The sequence below is a fragment of the Cavia porcellus genome, unplaced genomic scaffold, assembly GCF_034190915.1.
Source record: "Cavia porcellus strain 051 isolate PalLab524CR breed Dunkin Hartley unplaced genomic scaffold, mCavPor4.1 scaffold_11, whole genome shotgun sequence".
Classification (NCBI taxonomy): Eukaryota; Metazoa; Chordata; class Mammalia; order Rodentia; family Caviidae; genus Cavia; species Cavia porcellus.
Genome location: NW_026947494.1, coordinates 49476633 through 49496754, shown reverse-complemented (window position 1 = coordinate 49496754; position 20122 = coordinate 49476633). Strand labels below are relative to the sequence as shown.

At 35.7% G+C, this 20122-nt stretch overlaps 1 protein-coding gene across 4 annotated transcripts in view; it reads right to left on the bottom strand.

Annotated features, from left to right (window-relative positions):
* Ndufaf2 (NADH:ubiquinone oxidoreductase complex assembly factor 2) overlaps positions 1-20122 on the bottom strand; it is a 200387-nt gene that overhangs the window by 80804 nt on the left and 99461 nt on the right. For 2 of the 4 annotated variants that reach the window (XM_063258214.1, XM_063258216.1), the window contains exon 2: positions 9333-9422. The exons of the other annotated variants lie outside the window; for them this stretch is intronic. In XM_063258214.1, coding sequence (XP_063114284.1) covers positions 9333-9422 — 90 coding nt within the window. The remainder of the gene's footprint in view (positions 1-9332; positions 9423-20122) is intronic. 4 annotated transcript variants of the gene reach the window in all.

Sequence of the window (20122 nt, the reverse complement as noted above, 5' to 3'; positions counted from 1 at the left end):
AACAAATTGCTAGAAAAGCTATCTGGAGAAAAGAACACTGAAGAAGGTTACATTGTTGGTGAGAGTAAACTCATATAACTATTATAGAAATCAGTAGGGAGATTCCTCAAAAGCTTAAAAATACATTCCCATTTGATCCAGATACTTCCCTTTTGTTTATTGAAAGAGTTAAAAACATAATATCATAATGACATATATGTTTCCATGTTTGTAGTAGCATAATTTATAACCGCTAAAGCTTGAGAACATTGTATATGCCCAAAACAGATGAATGGATAAAGAAAATGTGGTATTTATGTACAATGGAGTAATAAACCATTATATATATAAAAAAAGGTAAACCTGTTAGGTATGGTGATGCACACCTATAATCCCAGCCTTGGGAGTCTGAGGAGGGAGGATTGCTGAGAATTTAAGGCCAGCCTGGGCTACCAAAGTGAGTTTGAGGCAAACCTGTATTATTATACAATGAGACTCTATCCCCCCAAATAAAACAATAAATAGGTGTCCGCCTGCTGGCTGCAGCCATTAGAGAGCTTGCTTCCTGCAGGCAGCCAGTGGGAGCAGGGACACACAGCCGTGTAAGCCCCATGCCTGTAGGCCACCATTTGAGGCCCTTGCTTCCTTCAGGCAACCATCACTCACTACAAGAAACAGACAAACACATCCCTGTGTGCCTGCCACCATTGTGGGAGTCCCGGTATAGACACACAGGTGAGAGTAACAACCGCACACCACTGGCAACACCCAGTGTAACTGCACAGGTCTGGAGAAGTCCATTCCATGCCCTCCTCCATGTAAACCTGGGGCCACAGGAACCCAGGTGCCTGTCCCATTCCCTCACAGTACAGAGGAGTAGCCAACATGGGAAGTACCTGGGACCCCACAACCAGCTTTGGGAGGAACCCAGGAAAATGTCAAGACTAAGAAGCAAAAGGCAATCTCAGACCTCCAGCCCACACAGAACAAGTCTGGGAGATACAGGCATGGAAGAAAATGAAAGTCACACACCTGAAATCTCCTAGAGGATAGCAACTGAAGTAAAGAAACAACTCCATGAGATTGTAAAAGTAATCAAATCAGAAATAATGTCTCAGGTAAAAGAAGAAATCACAAACATAGTGAAAGAATTGCTCAGCATATACGAAGAAGTCATAGATAAAAAAGAAACAGCAAAATGATGGAAACCTTGAATGACCAATATGGAAAGGAATTACAAGGCATGAAACAGATGCAAAGAGATATCCAGGAAATTAAAAAGTCGATTGAAAAATGCTTGAAAAAGACTGAAGACAGACTTTCAGACACTGAAGACAGGATTGAAGCTAGTGATCATAAAAGGAAAAATCTCTTAAAAATAACATGGAATCAGGAAATAACAATTCAATGCCTGCAAGATGATGCAACAAAACATAATTTAAGAGTGACAGGTATCAGTGAAGGAGCAGGGGTCAATGCAAATGAAATAAAAAGGCTACTGACAGAAGTAATAGCAGAAAACTTCCCAAACATTGGAAAAGGATCTGGCATACACATGAAGTGAGGCATATAGAACTATAGGTAGTTATAACCAAAGTAAACCTATACCGACATATAATAATCAAGATCCCAGACATCCAGAATATTAAAAGCTGTTAGAGAAAAGAAATAGACCACCTATAAAGGAAAACCAATCAGAACCCAGCAGACTTATCAATACAAACCATCAAGTCAAGAAAAGTTTGAAGTTTCTTTAAAATTCTGAAAGAAAACAACTTCCAACCCAGATTGATGCATCCTGAAAAACTATCTTTCAAAATTGGTGGAAAAATAAGACACTTCCATGATAAAGAATAACTGAAGGAATTAATGATCACCAAACCAACCTCATGGAGAGTGCTGAAGGATATTCTAGAGAGAGAGAAAGATGATCATGATTCCAGGAATAGAACCAGAGGAGAATCGCCATACAGGACAGGCAACTGAGTGAAGGGGAAAAGTCCAGGGCCAACAGCAGGATGACAGCATGGCACAGACGAACCAGTGTATGCCGGTTGTAATGTTTAACGTAGACGGCCTCAATTCAGCAAATAAAAAGAAACACAGGGAGAATGGATCAAGAACAAGATCCTTCAATATACTGTATACAAGGAACACATTTAACTCAAAAGGAAATTCACACACTCAAAATCAAAGGAGAGAAAACAATTGTTTCATGTGACAGGAGATGGGAAAAAAGCAAGGCTAACTTGCCTGTCAGCTGAAGAGTGGATAAGAAAGATTTTCATACACTGGAAAGATTTCCATACACTGGAAAGCTACCCAGCTAGAGTAGGACAATATTGTGGCTCTTGTATGTAAATGGATACAACTGGAGGTTGCATGAGCAAAATGGTAAGTGGATTCAAGCAAAGTGGTTTGAACTCATACAGGTAAACCTTAGCATAAAAAACAGAAGGAGTTAGTGGGATCTGAAAAGCACAATAGATATTATAAAAGTGATAGGGAGGAAAACAGTGAGAAGGAGAAAAGTGGTAATCACTGTTAATTTCTTATTGTCTTGTCTTGAACACTTGAATTGTTTTCACAATTTTGTTAGGTTTTGTTTTGTTTTAACTTATTAGATTTTACTGCATCTGATGGTATGGGCAGCTATTTTGAACACAATGGGATGCATATGGGAATCATGGTTGGTTGCCTATTATCTTGTTTTAAAGTCCTATAATACTTTCATTCTTTTAATTAGTTTTAACCTGTTTTATTTTGTTTGATTTTATTATGTGTGTATGAATAGCTATTTTGAAGAAAATGAGACATTATGGTAGCCATTGCTGATTTCTTATCATCTTGAAGTCCTATAATGTTTTATTCTTTTGTTTTGATTAGTTTTATTCTGTTGTGTTTTATTATATGTGATAGTATTGTTGACTGTTTTGGAAAAAAGGAGACATTACAGTAACCATTGTTCATTTCCTGTTTTCTGGTTTCAAAGTCTTGTGATACTTTCATTCTTTTGTTTTCACTGGTCTTAGTCTGTTTACTATATTTGATTTCATTATGTGTGAAGGTATGGTTTCTTTTGAAGAAAACAAGAGACACTATGGTAGCCATTGATGATTTCCTTTGTCTTGTTTTGAAATCCTGTAATGCTTTCATTCTTTTGTTTTGATTTATTTTATACTATTTTGTTTTGTTTGATTTTATTGTATGTGAAGGTATGGATAAACATTTTGAAGAAAACACGACATTATGGTTTCCTGTTGTCTTGTTTTGAAGTCTTGTATTGTTCTGTTTTGATTTGCTTTGTTCTGTTCTGTTTTGTTTTGTTCTTTTTAAAACAAAAATAAATAAATAATCTTGAGGCATTTATAGAAAAATGAAGGCACTGTTAGACCATAATGTTAAGTGAAATAAATCAGACATATAAGTCTGAATATGATATGGTTTCCCTTATATGAAAAATAGGAGACAGAAAGGGAGGAAGGGAGGGAGAGGGAGAGGGAGAGGGAGAGGGAGAGAGAGAGAGAGAGAGAGGTATTGTATTCCAAGTATGTTTCTGTTGTCAGTTTCTATTTTATTTTATAGGATTTCCAATTTTTGCCTATGTTAAGGTCTTTATTTTGCTATGAGGTCTATTTTGAATAAAATAAACATTCTCATAAAAACTAAGGTTAAATAAAATCATTTTTTACATATTGACTTTATATGCATATATCTTGAATGATTTTATTATCATTTACTAATTCATTTGATTTTGTTATTTCAATATTCATAGTCAAACAGCAACTGTTTTTTCCCTCTCTTTTCAGTATTTTAACCTCTTATTTTATTTTACTGAGCAGAACTTCCAGAAAAATGTGGAGTGGTATTGATAGCATAAATCTCAGTCTCATTTTAAAATTTTTGATGCTACAATCTTCAGTAGCTCTCTTGCTGAAAATTTTGTTAAAGGTGATGACGACTCATAGCTTATAAAGCTCTGTGTTTTAAAAATTATAATAAATATTGAATTTAATAAAGAAAAAGTATTCATACAATTTTTGAGAGATTCTATATGAGAACTATATATGTATTATATTGTGGATTAAATTTAATGATTTCAATGAAACTTTATAAGATTATCCGGTAGCTAGTGCTATACTATATTACACAAATAAATTCAAGCGTTTTCTATATTTTTGAAACAACTGACCCAGTTCACAGTTCCATATCTTTTTTCTTAATATATACTCTTTTTGGCAAGTTTGCAAAGTCCTCACAATATCACCCCCATATATACAGTATTTTAAATTTCAGATGGATTCATTTAACAGATAAATGATTGAACTTGTACTTATTTTATTAAGTGTTAAAAATATAATGATGCCTTATCTTAAAGAATTTTCAAGCCCAGGAAGAGGAGGGAAGAAAGTAAACAGGGATCCTCTACACTGTGTATGACTAGGGGAGATGCAAAGTAAGTAGGAGGAAAAAAACTAAAGGAATACCTCATCTAACGCTTACGGGTAGGGTCAGAAAAGATTTCAAAAAAAGAACCAATGTGTACTCCAAAACTTTAAGGATTAGTAGGAACTAGCCAAGTTATTAGGAAAGTTGGCAGTATAACAGAATGGTAAAAAAAAAAAACAAAAAAAACAAAAAAAACAAAAAAAACCCAACTGGAGTTTTCTGGCATGGAACTTGCCTTAGTATGCACAAAGCCAGAAGTTCAGCCTACAGATAATGTGGGTTCAAAATTTTGTTTCTAGCCACTGTTTATATTTAAGAAGTTCTAAAATCACTCTGAAATCACTTTGCTTCATTAGAAAAAAAACCAGAAGGACGATTATAGGCATTCTGACAACTAAATCTACCTGTGTCTATGCCCATGTACAGGGTTTTTCTGATAACACTGTTGATGAGTTTTCCATTGTTTCTTTTGATGACTAGGTCTTCCACCTGTGTACTAGATCCTGTTTCACTTCACTTCTCAAGAACTTTTTTCCCCTGTGTTATAAATATTTGCTTTTGGTTTCGCCCTTTCCAATAGCTGTTATAAAATTCTTTTACTTCTGTCTTTAAATTAAACAAAATAAAGTTCCTTTCTTGACTCCACTTTCATCTCTAGGCATTGCCTCATACTCTCCTCTTTGTAGATACCTTCATAAATATTATCCACATCAGTGATGGCGAGCCTTTTAGAGTTTTTAATGATAACAAACAGCCTGCAGTGGCATGTATGACATAGCTTCACCACAACTGGTCTATAGTCTTCCTCTCCAAATTTGGTTTTGCTATCTATAATGGCTTGTATCGGGATGTTTCCCCAAAGCCACATGCAGTCATAGCTAGTGGTTTTTGAAGGTGGCTGGTTTTTGGTGGTGGGTTTTGGAGAGTGCATGATGTTTGATAGAAGGATGCAATGCCTGATGCAGCGTGTGAGCACTGACTACCCTAAGGGAAGGTAGCCTGTATAAAATATAAGTAACAGAAAGAGAGCTGTCACTTGTTATTTGCTGGCTTCTGCCTGCCCTGGTTTTCCATGGACTGTTTCTCCTCTGGGATGCCACCTATGAACTGAAATCTGCATGATTTATGAACCAAATAAACCTTTCTTCCCTAACTCTGAGTGTTGGGTATTTTGCCTCAACAATGAAAAAAATGAACTAAGATACTACTTTTTTTTTTAAATTAAGCTTTTGTTTTCATCATTCTATAGGATTATTTTTATTAGGATTACAAATGATCTCTGTTTGTAAAATAAATACTGTAATTTTCAGTTCTCAAATGACACTGTTGATCACCTTTCTCCTTGAGAATTAGCTTTCAATATTGGAACACGTTTCTTTTTTTCTCCAACTTTTTTCATGGTTTCTCTTTTATCTACACTGGTTCTAAACCCTACAGGAATATAGAGGTCAGCCTTTACTTATTTTCTACTTACATCCATTCTTTTTGTCATTTCAAGCAATCTCATGGGTTTATATACCATTTACTTCTTGCAACTCCCATATTTTATTTCCAACTCAGACATTTCCATTAAATTCTTTGCTCATGAACAATTTAACTTCTTTATTTCAATGCTGAATAAGCACCTCAAACTTATCTTTCCCAGTCTGATATCATTTCCCCCTGTAATTTGCTACTTTCATAGTCTTAATTGTTTACAGTTATTGGCAACTTTGTTTTTTCCCAATTGAGGCCAAAAAGTTTAAAAGTCCGTAATGACTTCTTGCATTCTCTCACACTCTACATTCAGTAGGTCAGTAAATCCAGTCGGCTCTACTTTTACAATAGATCCAGAATGCAACTCCATCTTTCCATTCCCGGTGTTCCTACTGGTTCATGTCACAATTATCTCCTGCCTAAAGTTTTACAAAAACCTATTGTTTCTACATTTTGACTATGTCACCCTGAGTCTCTTTGCAAGATAGCAGCCGTAGTGATGCCATTAAATAAAACTCAGCATGGGCCTAGTTCTTTCCAAAACCACCCAAAGCAAAAGATTGGGTGTCCTGTAAACTTTCTAAATGTATTCCTATTTTCTCTCTAGCTCTATCCCTGTCACATTAATTTCCTTGCTGTTCCATGACTACCTAAGCTTTAGCACAGTTTCTGTTTCAAGGCTCTCATACCTGCTCCAGAAATGCTCCTCTGCTAGTTATCTGCACAGCCAGCTCCTTCTTTTGTCTTTATTCAAAAATCACCTTTTCAGCAAGGCCTTTTCTGAACACTATTTAAAACTGCAGAATCCTCTTGAATATTATGAATACTTTCTTGGTCTTATTTTCTGCAGCCATTAACATACTAGTATATAGTTTAGTTGTTTATCTAGTTTCTCTTTCTGTCACCCATTCTCCAACCCAGAATGTGAATTTATGAATGTAGAGGTCCTCAACAGACACTTGCTCAATAAATGCATGAAAAAGCATGTTGCTTAATCCTCAGTGTAAGAGAATATGAGTCTTGTGGCTACCTATGTTCTGCTGTTAATAAATGACAATATGTATTTACCTGAGCCAGAAAATATTTTAGGTTCATATGGTGTTGACATCATTTACTTTAAAATTTTCTCTTTGCTTCTCTGTTTATAGAGTTAGTGTTTAATGCTATTTTTTCATAAAGTTCTTATTTGTATACTTAATTGATGTGTACTACTGTTAAATTTTTTTTTTCATTCAGTGTTTGGTTAATATGCCCCTTGAGATAGTTATGCTGAATTACTAGATCAGGACAGATTCATAAGAAGCATTAAAACTTCATTCTAATTCTCTGAATGTTTCAAATGCCAGAAAATGAGTTATTACCTATTTGTTTATTTATAACTTAATTTATTTCTATAAACACTTTTAATTCTATATTATTATTGGAAAAATGACAAAATAGGCTCATTATAAGAAGGCTCAAGGATTATTTGGAAATTGCAATTGTAGCTTATGACACTGGAAAGCCTGTTAAAATAAGAAAGCTCAATTATTCCTTCCAAGAGTTGCCAATTTATATTTTGCTTTTCTTAGAAAAGACAATCTCTATTATATATGATATTTAAGCTTTTTCCTTAGTGCTAGTATTTTCATAGCTAACAAGAAGAAATGGAAAAGATATTTTCACTCACATGCTTATGCATATGTTAACATAATGCCCATAGCTCTTGCATTTAATGTAGCATCTTATGCTCACCAAGAAGCAAGGGATCTATATATATGTAGTTGAATTACCCAGGTAACTTATCTGATGTTTCTGAACCTTAGATGCTCTATCTACTAAATGTGTATGATTATGGTGACTACCATAAAGGATTATTGCAACGATTAAACACAATAATGACTGTAAAGCAATGGTATAATACCTGGCATTCAGGTAAACACTTGGTAAGTATTCAGTGATATTTAAAATAGGTGTTAGTATTTGTGTTAAGGTTCTTTTAGATGCAAATAACAAGGGCAAACTTAAGCTAGATTTCACTTGTTCAATAATTTTATTGAAAACTTATTATGTACCTTGCTATGTGCTTGCTAGGCACTATGCTAAGAAAGGATAAACAAAAAAGAGATATTCATAACAAGATGTGAGGTGTCACTTAGAACTCAGACTTGCAACTGAATTTCATTCAGAAAAAAATTGAATTGGGAACTGGAATGCACTTGGAATCTAGAAAATATTCTGTCTCTTTATGTATTCCAATTTGTAAGCTGGTTTAATTTTCCTTTGCTGTAGATCAGCTTTTTCTGAAAAAAAAATTTTTTTTGATGGCGGGTTGAAGATGGTTACTCAGCAACTATCAAGTATACATGTTACTGTTCCAGCCAAAAAAGGGGACAGATATTTTATCTTTTTTTTTTTTTTTTTTTTGTCTTTTTAGTTTTTTATCGGTACCGGGGATTGAACTCACGACCGCCTGCTTGCAAGGCAGGTGCTTATGCTGCTGAGCTAAATCTCCAACCCCCAGATATTTTATCTTAATTTCAAAATTTTAAGATAGGGATTAACTATCCATCCTTGTCTAAACAGGAAGTCAACTAAGGCTCATTGTGAGTTGAACAAATATTTTAAATGGTAAGTACAGCAAGTATTCTCCAAAATTTATAAAAAGGAAAGACTGAAAGGCATGTCAGCTTCTCAACTATGCGTTGGCAGTAGTGAGTGCCAGAGACAGGATTCACACCCTGGAGCTGTGTAAGTGCAGGAGTAGTCCAGGAGAACGGGGCCTCCTTCCATTTTGCATCCTAACAGATTTACTTGCTCACTGTAGTTCCGAAGTCTGCCAAATGCTTTGTAGTTCTTTTTGCTGGATGTGTGTTCCTAGTTACCTTTGCTGTGCCTGAGACAAAATACCCAACACTCAAAGTTAAAGGAAGGAAAGTGTATTTAGGCTCCGCCTGCTGGCTCCAAGGCAGGCTGGCGTGGCAGAGGGGCAGAGCAGAGGAGACACAGCTCATGGCAAGCAAAAGCCAGCAAGAGCAGTAAGGCAGCAAGCAGCAGGCAGTGACCATAGATGATTTCTTTCTGTCCCTTTCATTTCATCCAGTATACCTGCCCTTAGAGCAGACGGCACTCACACCCAGGGCAGGCACCCTTAGCATCCCATTATGAATCAATTCCAGGATCACATCCTTGATCCCAGAAATACACCTTCTAGATCGAGGCACCTCTGAAAAGCTATGACTGCATGAGGCAACTAGATACAAGGCATATGAGCTCCCTTAATAAAATTTGTCACCTTTACAAATTTCTGCAAAATTAAATGTTAAGAAAGATTGATGGATTTGCACTGTGTTCTGCAAAGAGAAGTATGTCATTATATATGTTCGCTAATTTTGTGTATCATGAAACAGTATGTCTCCTAGGACATTCTAGTAAAAGCAGAAACTTACCTTCCCATTCTATTGGGATATCACCTACTTCATAGCTGATTTCATTTTTCTTTGCTGCTTCTATTATCCTTTTATCTCGAATAATTTGTCCTGTAAGAGAAAAGTGGTTAATGCATTTCTAAATGAACCTATGAGATGGTAGTTATTATAAGCAATACTTTCTTTTCTTTGATAATGCAATCCTTTCATAACAGAAAAATAATTAATTAGGAAAAACAATATATTCCATTTAGAACTATGGAAAATTGCCTCATAACATAGTACATTACCTTTTTTTTTTTGGTACTGGGGATTGAACTCACAACCTCGTACTCACGAGGCAAGTGCTCATGCTGCTGAGCTAAATCCTTGGCTACACAAAATGTCTACCACCATAGTATGTAAAATTAATTTTGGTAGGATAAATTTAGATTCTATGTAAAGAAAAAGAGGAATTAACTAATGCTGGAGGGCACAAATGACAAACAAACCAATAGTGTTTGACTCCTTCAAACTCATATATCTATTAAAGGTGCCAACAGCTGCTATGACTGCTCAAGGGAATCAATATTTATAGTCCTTTCTGAGTATGTGACAGACCATGAGACCTTGATGCTACTTGATCCCTACTGTACACTGGAAATTACAAGCAAGTCAAGGCACGGGTTGATTCTGCAGTCCATCTGAGCTGTTGCTTCTGAAAGGAATTTGAAGGAACAGGGACAAGAACTGATGTGCCTCAAGTTTGGTACTTCAGGTGAGAGAGATCAGCATCTGGATTACTATGGTAGCACACATGAACAGAAAGGTACTGAAGAGTAGTATAAATTTCTCAAAAATAAAAAGTGGATTACTGACCATTTACAGTTTATAGAAGACATAAAACTATTTACTTCTAGTTCCACAAGTCTTCATTCATTCTTTTAAAGCATTTTTCTCAAAATAGTGGCTTCAAAATATTTGCCTGTCATTTAATCTTTGAGCTCCCTAGGTAGGTTTTCTACTTCTCAATGACTATCATAAATACTTGTGTACGTGAGGGAGATTGAGCTCAGATAGAAGACATTGATGAACAATGATAAAGGGAGCAGCATTACTTAACAGCAATTAAATTACTCAGAGAGAGAAACCTGGGCCTATTCGTCCTTTCTCTTACCACTTCTAGGCCAACCTTATATTATGCCAAATATGACATTTATCTCATAGCAGGGGCTCAGTGCACATACACAGCTTTTCATCAGAATGCTGTTTACATTCATAAACAAGATATATCATAACAGTTATTATTAAGTATGTTTATAACATCAATTCCGAAATATTTGAGTCAAAATACCTGTCTTCATATATAATAGTCCTTATCTAGATAAAGAGATGCAGGATGTCCTTTTAATAATAATGGTTAAAGAAAGAAAATGTGGAGCCAATGATGGCAGGTCAGTAAGCAGCAAAATACAGAGGCTCCCTGAAACAACTCAGAATAAAACTTCTGGAGAGGACCAGACAGAGGGAGATGGACCCTCTTGACCCATGAAGAAACTAAAGGGAAAAGAGCTGGTCAAATGAAAAGTCTCGGTGCCACCATCAAAGCAGCTCAGATTCATGGCCACAGCACTCTCATTGGAACTGTCCAAACTCGTGATCAAGGTACACTCGCTCCTGGAGCTGTGATCATGCTGAAGTTGGGGGTCCGTAAGCCCAATAGAAACCTGCATTACCCTGAGGTTAGTGCTTAGAATAAGACCCTTCCATGGGAAAGGACGGCCAACTGGGTGACATGATACAATTGGGCAGAATGGGCATGAACTAGCAATGGTGTGATTTCAGTTGGTTGCTCCCTACCCAGAACAGATTGGTGGGATCTTCTTGGCCTGGGTCATGCCCCTGGCCATGACCCAATAAGCTGCCCCAAACCGATTCCCTATGTGGGGCACACTCTACTGTGGTGAAGGCCCCAGCTGGTTGACTGGCTCGAAGGGGAGGGGCCAGCATACGCCCCTCCCCCTGCTTGCACCTCAGTGACCAACAGCAAACTAGAGAGGGTAGAAATCCCTAGCCAGTGTGCTTCAGAAGAACCATAACCAACAAGGAAACGGGCATGCTAAGCATCTCTCAAGAAGATACAGATGTAAGAATGGAGGAGCATAGAAAAAGGAGGGAAACCTTTGATGAAGAATGTTAAAAAAAAATCTAGAATACATGAAAGAAATTCAAAGAGGTCACCAGGAAATTAAAAACTCCATCAAAAGCTGGAAAAATTGTCTGACAGAAACTAGAGATAGATTAACAAAACTTGAAGATAGGTTTGAAATGTCTGATTGTGAATGGAAGGAGCTCTTAAAAATAACAAGGAAACAGGCAGTAACAATACAAAGGCTAGAAGACGACAAGAGGATCTATAACTTAAGAATAAAAAATGTGAGTGAAGAAGGATAAACACAAAGGAAATACAAAGGCTATTCACAGAAATAATTATGGAAAACTTCCCAAGCATAGGAAAAGGAAATGATATTCAGATGTATGAGGCATACAGAACTCCAACCATTACAACCAAAACAGAGCTACACCAAGACATATAATAATCAGGATCCCAGAAATTCATAACAAGAACAGAATATTAAAAGCTGTCGGAGAAAAGAAACAATCACCTATAAAGGAAACCCCATCAAAATCATGGCAGACCTCTCGACACAAACCATCAAATCAAGAGGAGCTTGGAGTGAAGTATTCCAAGCCCTGAAAGAAAATAACCTCCAGCCCAGATTGATGTACCCTGAAAAACTCAAAATTAATGGAAAAATAACATGCTTCCATGACAAAGAGGAACTGGGGGAATTTGGGACCACCAATCCAACTCTACAAAAAATACTGAAGGACATTTTAGAGAGAGAGAGAGAGAAAAAAATACCAGGATTTCAGAAACAGCAGCCGAGAGGCCTCAATGAATAGGGCAGACAATGTAATGAAGGAGAAAAATAGACAACCAATGGGGGAAAAAAATAGCATAGCAGAAATGAGGCAGAGAAAGTTGGCTATAATCTGTAACATAGATGGCCTTGATACACTAACAAAAAGAAACACAGGCAGAGTAGATCAGGAGGTAGAGTCCATCAAGATAGTCTGTACAGAAAATATAATTAATCTGAAAGAGGGTTTATGGACCAAAAATAGAATATGAGAAAACAATGATCTATGAGAGGCTCAGAGAAATAGGGGCAACCTGACCAGCACCTGCAGATAGGATGGAAAGACATAATACTTTTGTGCAGTAGAGAACTATTCAGTTATAATGAAGGAAAACCTTGAGGCTTTCGTAGGTAAAGGAATACAACTTGAGATGAGGTCCATGAGTGAGAAGGTTTGGACCCACTTAGGTAAATAGCAGGTTGCCCCCTACAATCTAAAACTGAGGGAGTTGGTGGGACCCAAAATGTGCAGTGCACCCTGTGGGAGTGAAAAAGAGAGGAACTGTCTAAAAAAAGGAATGCAGAGGATATTGTTAATAGTGTATCACGATTTAAAATCTATATTACTCTCACTGCTCTGTTTAGATGGATTATATTCTGTTCCAGTTTGTCTACTTGTACTAGATTTGAGGGCATAGACAGCTATCCCAAAAATAGCTGTCCCGAAAATAGTACAGTAATCATCCCTAATTTCCTATTAACTTAATCTGAAGCCCTGTATAACTTACACTGTCTTATTATGACTGATCTTATTTGAATCTGGTTTGTTAGACTGCTGTTTTGTATTGACTGATTTTATTTGAATCTGTTATGATTGATAGTATCAAATCTGAGACTATAGGCAACGACACTGAAGACGACAAGATTCACTAGGATACCCACTCTGCTTCTGAAGTCTTATAATGTCTCCAATGTTTCATTTTTATTAATATTGTTATGTACTATGCCTGATGATATAGATAATTCTATTGAAGATAACAAGAGACATCATAGTAACCACTGTAGATCACCTTATATTGCAGTTTTATACGACTTTCCCATTTCAGGTTTTTCTAGGAATTTGTTGTTTTGTTTTGCTTTGTTTTGTTTTTCCTGCTAATACAGAACGTATAGATGTACAGGTAGAGAGACTCATTCATGCATAGAACTTATAAACAGTTTATGAGAACTGATTATATAATGCACGATGAAATGAATAACTACTTTGAACAAAAAGAGACACTACAGTACCCAGTGGTGATTCCGTAGCATCATGATGTGAAATCCAGCAATACTATTATTCTTTGTTCAGAGTGATTTTAGTCTATTTTGTTTAATTTCAACATACATGAAGGTATGGGCAATTACTCTGAAGAGAATGAGAGACATCATGACAGCCATTGTTGACCTCCTTCATCATCCTGTTCAGATCAGTTTTATACTATGTTGTTTTGTGTGAATTCACTGTATGCAAAAATATGGACAACTATTTGGAAGAAAACAAGAGACAATATGACAGATAGTAAAGACCTCTGGTTGCCTTGCTTTGAAATTTATGTCTCTTATATTGCTTTCTTATGTTCTGTTTTATTCTGTTTTGTTGTGTTTAATTTTACCTTCTTTAAAATTAAAAAAAAAGAAAAAAAAAGAAAATCACCTAAAACACATAATTGTGGTACATAGAATTTTGAAAGTACATGTGTGATCTGTAAACTTTTAAGTATACCTTAATAAAGTTTAGCACATGAAAAGAAGACTAAGAGGTCTATAGTTCCTAGTAGTACAACTCTAAAGGACACAGGCATATTTGTGAAGTGGAAATGAACATTTCCATTCTTAGGTCTATAAATTATCTTAGAAGCACTACTAAGAACCATAAAAATCAAAAGTAATGTCTATTTTTGTGTATAAATGGAAAAACTGGAAGACTAATTCATGAATTAGCTTAATTTCTTGATAATCGCTGAGTAAACATTTGCTCATAAAAATCTGTGACATGAAAGATACTTTTAAAAAGTACACATCTTGGAGATCGTGGCAGTGAGGGATGGAGACTTTGACAAGTACATGGAGAAAAGCAGGCACACTGAGGCAGGCATAATAGAGAAAGACAGATTCAGCACAGTAATCAGGAGAAACTCACTGGACCAAAACCCAGCATTAGTGAGTTTAAAAAGGAAGCCAGAGGATTCCTGTATTGCAGCAGCGCTGGCACACCACGTATGGCACACATCCACCTGAGTACAGGACTGCACTCCCTGAGGGAGAGAACAGGCATTTCAGAGGCAGCCAGGCCAATGGACTAAGCTCCCTATCAGCCTAGCCTCTCCACCAGGCAGAGAAACACAGCAAGGGAGACACTGTTTTTGCAAACTATAGCATCAGAGAAAGTAAAAGCCAGGGAGTAGTGAATGAGAGGATACTGGCAGGCCTTTGGGAACTTGAAAACAACTGTGCCACTTCAGTTACGGATGAGAATTTGAGTAATGAGTAAACTGCAGCATGCAGGTCTCATAAGCGAGCAGTCTCTGGGAGTGGCAAGACTGGGGAAAGAAGAGGCCAGACCTACTCAGAAAGAATTACTTGGATATTTTTTCCCCATACACTGGGAGTCTTGTGCTTATGAAACATCCTGTATGTTTTCCATGGCTGCTGGCAGGCATCCACAAAAATCAAAACTAAAAACCCAAACCAAAAACGCAACATTCCCTGCCAGAACTGCTAAAAGAAGGGAGCCCTGGGGCTTTACCAAGTTCATGTATTAGAGTGATGCTTTGGGAAAAGGGATGAGAAAAAAAAAAAGGATTGGGAGCTGAGCGACAGACAGCAGTTCCTGGGTTAGAGGCCATTTAGGGATGCAATAAGCAGCAGGTTCCTGGAGGGAAAACACAGAGGCAACCTTAAGAGTTGCCCTGCAGAGAATCAGGTGTTGTGCAAAGTATACCATTCTCTCCCTCTCTGATGTAACTCCAGTGGTAGGCTGCAGGACAGAGACAAAAGCTTAGTTAGCCACTTGCACAGCCCTGCACACCCGGTCACCTTGCTCATAGGCAGGCAATTAAGCAAATCACAGAGCTCTGTATTCATTTTTTCCTTCCCTTTCTTTATCCTTGTTTCTTTTTTCTTCTCTCTTCCTTTCTCATTCTCTTACTTTCCCTTCCTTTTCTTCTTCCTTTCATTTGGCATATGAAGTGTCTATTTTCATGTAACAAAGAGTAAGAATTAACCAGTGTTTGAAATTAAGCAGTATCTTTCGTGGGGATGTTAGGGTAACGCTCATCAAAATTGTGCATAGACGATCCAAATATAAACTACCAACAAATGAACAGCTTCTGATATACAACTTTCCTCAATTTTCCCTCCTCCTGCTCCAACAAAATCTCTCTCAAAATCCCTTAACACTGTTTCATTACTCAAGCTATAAAAATAATTCAGAGCCTTATCTAGTGTCAATATTCCATTTATTGATATTTTTCCTTCTCTTACTCTCTTCTTATTGACATCTTAGTCCTCTTCCTTTTCTTCTTTCTTCTCCTTCTGTATCAGTCTGTTAGTAGCAGTATATAGTACAGACTCTGAGGGGCACTGACAGAATGGCGAAATTGTTAAAACAAGTGTTTATGTTTATGATTGACATACAGTTGGATATGTTGACATTCTGATAACCAATACAGATTTTCTTGCAAAACAATGGCAAGGACTGATCTGAAGCACATGACTCAGAGATACCTTAAAAACAAGAAAGAGGAAACAGACTCAACAGCTACAATATGACACAAAGAAAACCAACATAAGATTAATCAGGAGTAGAGAAAAGTATATAAATACAAAAACAATAGCATATACATATACAAAAATAATAGCAGAAACCTTTTCAAGTAAGTGGAAAGAATTTATATGCAGGCAAGCAAGTCATATAGAACACAAATAGCCATGACCAGAAAGAACTTCTCTATGATACATCATAGGCAAACTTCCAAGAGACCAACAGAAGAACAGAATCTTAAAGCTCTTAAACAAAAACAACAAATGACTTATAAAGGTAAGCAATTTGAATTATAGCAAGCTTCTCAACACACAAACCTAAAGGCCAACAGAACTTGGAGTGAGGCACTATTAACTTAGAAAAAAAATTTTAACATAGACTAATATATCCAGCAAAGCTGTCTTTCCAAATTGATGGTGAAAAAGCGATTTCTATGACAAAGAACACCTTAAGAAAATTATAACCACCAAACTAGCACTACAAAAAACTATCAAAAATATCCCAGACAGAGTTCGTGGGGCAAATGATGACTTGGCTGGATGGAACAAAACAGAAAGCAGAGTGAGAAATAAATGGAAAAAATAAAGGAATCAGTAACACACACACTGGAATGAGAAATATGACTCATAGCCATCTGAACATGGTGGCACATGCCTAGAATCCCTTAGGTGGGAGGATTGCCCCATGTTCAAGGCTAACCTGGGCTACATTGTCCAAGACCAGTCAGAATTACACAGGGAGATCCTGTCTAGAAAGAAAGAAAGAAAGAAAGAAAGAAAGAAAGAAAGAAAGAAAGAAAGAAAGAGAGAAAGGTAAGAATGGAAAACAACATTCCATGCAATAAAGTTTGAAAGGGCTGGGGGTATACCTCAGCAGTACAAGTGCCTGTGCCAGGGCATGAGTTCAATCCCTGGTACCAAAAAAAAAAAAAAAAAAAAAAAAAGTAAGAAAACAGGAGTAGCTGTCCTGTTTTCTGACTAGCTGAATGTTAAGCCAAAACTGATCAGAAGAATCAAAGAAGGTCACTGCATATTAGTTAAAGGAGCAAATCAACATGAAGAGATAGCAACTTTAAATGCTTATGCATCCTCTACCAGTGCATTAAATACCAATTTCATAAAACAAACACATCTAGGCATAAAAAAATCAGATAAACATCAGCACAATTATATTGGGGAACCTTAATATTCCAATTTCACAAATAAATCAACCAAACAAAAACTCAACAAAGAAATACCAGAGCTCAAACACACCTTCAAAAAATGCATTTAGTAGACATCTATGGTCTTCTTTCTACTCCTAAACAACAGAAAATGAATTCTTTTCAACTTCACACAAAATTTTCTCTGAAATAGACCACATGTTAGCCCATAAACCCTGCTTAAATACAAAATAATTAAAATTATCCCAATAATACTATCAAATCATAGCACACTGAAACTATAAATTAATTGCAAAACAATCTTCAGAAATTTTACAAACACCTAGATAATAAGTAACATACGCTTGTATATTTGGGTTCACAGAAATGAATAAATAAATAAAATAGGTCACAGAAAAAATAAACAAGAGTACAACATACCAGAACCTGTCACACATTAAAAGGACTCCTAAGTGGGAAGCTTATTGCTGTGAGTGTCCACATTAGAAAAGCAGAATGAACTTAAATAACCTAATGATGTAGTTCAAAGTCCTAGAAGTGCAATAAACCTTCCATAACTACACCTAATATCAGGAAGTATTTATTATCTCTACTAACTCATGGAAGTAGTCATTACACACTGCTTTTTGTTTAGTGTAAATATCTTTTTAGTACTGCTTGGTTTTGTGTTTTTGTTTTGTTTTTTAGGTGGGTCACACATTTCCTACATTTCTTAATTTGGTACTTAGGAAATCATACTAAATTAACCAATAACAAATGAGATGCTTTTTAAAGAACAAATTATTCCTTACTCAGCTTTGAGGTCAAAATAAATTTTCAAGTTCATGGCTTTATTAAAATAAACTTTAGTCTTTTTAAATGTTTACATCTTATTTTCTTAAATTTTATTTCTTTTAATAGGATAATTGAAACATTAGAATGTAAACACTTTTCCTGTTTTATTTTGAATTTTCAGGAATGTACCACATTTTCCTCATCTATTTTATGCCATTCTTATACCACAGATCAAAAAGTGAAATGATATTATAGCTTATTGCTCATTAGTATTATTTTGTCAGTGGCCTTGGAAAATTTTTTTATGAATTTGTGAATCATTTTATATTTCAGTGTATAACTTCTGAGAGTCTTGCCCTGCTTTTATAGTATGGTTAGGAACAGAGTATGCCCCTCCCCTGATGATAGCATTATTAGACATGTTGGCCATTTACTCTTACAAAGATTCTCTGGAATGGAGAATGATCATTTATTGTATCTTTGAATTTTTAAAATTCTGTTTTATAAGTATTCTCTTACAATTCTATACAGTTTCTCAACATAAGCATGGAAGCTGAACTTATGACCCAACACATTTTCACTAATTTTGCTGCATTTATTACATAAATTGGGAAGGTAAGCTAAAGATGCTAAATGGAATCTTCTTTGTAGTATGAATGATTTTAGTTGAACACTAGAACAGTATTTAACTTGCTGCTAACTTTAATCTGTGGCAACTAAAGGCATCCTCATGTAGAATTTACTAGTGAAATATTTGTCACTCTTACTGCACAGACTCATTTGCTATCATAACTGTTAAATTCTTGTCTCTTTGTTTTTAGTAATACTCATCTGTAGGCTCACAGAAAATTCCAATGCCATTTTTGACAACTAACTTAACTAGTCAAATTAATGAGAAAATCCATGGAGGGAGGCATTCCTTTCAGAAACAAAATGCTATTCCATTATTAACTAAGTTAATTTACTGTGATTTTAAAAGCAGTTGTGAATACTGAATAAATTTGTGTAATTTTCTATGCCAGACTTATGATCTGGTTTCCAAGCATTATAATGTGGTACAGATAGTTAGAAACAATAATATATTAGCATTTCTAACCTTTTCAAGACTGAATTGTATCTCTTTTTATTATTTTTTCCCGTGTTATAATAAATGTGTGCCAATACTCACTACTGTGTTAGTCCAGATGTACTTTTATATGTTCATTTTTAGTTACTTCTTATACCTTGGAGCATGCACTACACATTCAGCATTTAAGGGGTTTATTTTACAAGCTGTGCATCTGTAAGGTTTATTAGCAATAAAATACTAAATTGAGCAAGTTTATACTAGAATGTTGTTGAAAAAAGAATCTGTTCGCTTCCATATTTCATTAATGAAAACCTGCAATATGGGCAGTTTCACGAAATAAAAGAAATGATAACAAAAAAAGGATATAAATTATAAAGATTACTGTAGAAATTAATGACATTGAGAGTAAAGACACAATACAAATGAATTGAAGAGTTTATTCTATAAAAGAATACACAAAATAAATCCTTGGCCAAACTTGCCAAAAGAAGGAAAGAAAAGATCTATATCAATGTGTTTAGAAATGAAAAGGTAAAATCAGAACACATATTGCTGAAATCTAGAGATCATCATTGACTACTATGAAAAACTGTACGCTAAGAAACTGAAGAATCTAGAATACATGGACAGATTCCTAGACACATATGAATTACCAAAAGATGAATCAAGACATAAAAATCCTGACTAATATAATAACAGGCAATGAGATTGAAGTAGTTACCCCCCAAAACACACAAACAAAAACAAAAACAACACTATCAGTTAATAAAGGCCTGATGGATTTACCACTGAATTTTATAATGTCAGTACTTCTGAAACCATAATAAAATTGAAAGGGCAGGAGTACTTTCAAATTCATTTTAGGATACTAGCATTAACTTGACTCCAAAATTAGATAAGAAGCCAACAAAAAAGGGAATTGCAGGTCAAACTCTTTGATGAACATAGACAAAAAAAAAAAAAAAAAAAAAAAAACTCAGCAGGATATTGGCAAACAGAATGCAACAAATCATCAAAAACATCATACATCATGAACAAGCAGGCTCCATCCCAGGGATGCAAGCATGGTTCAACATTCGCAGGTTAATAAATGTAACA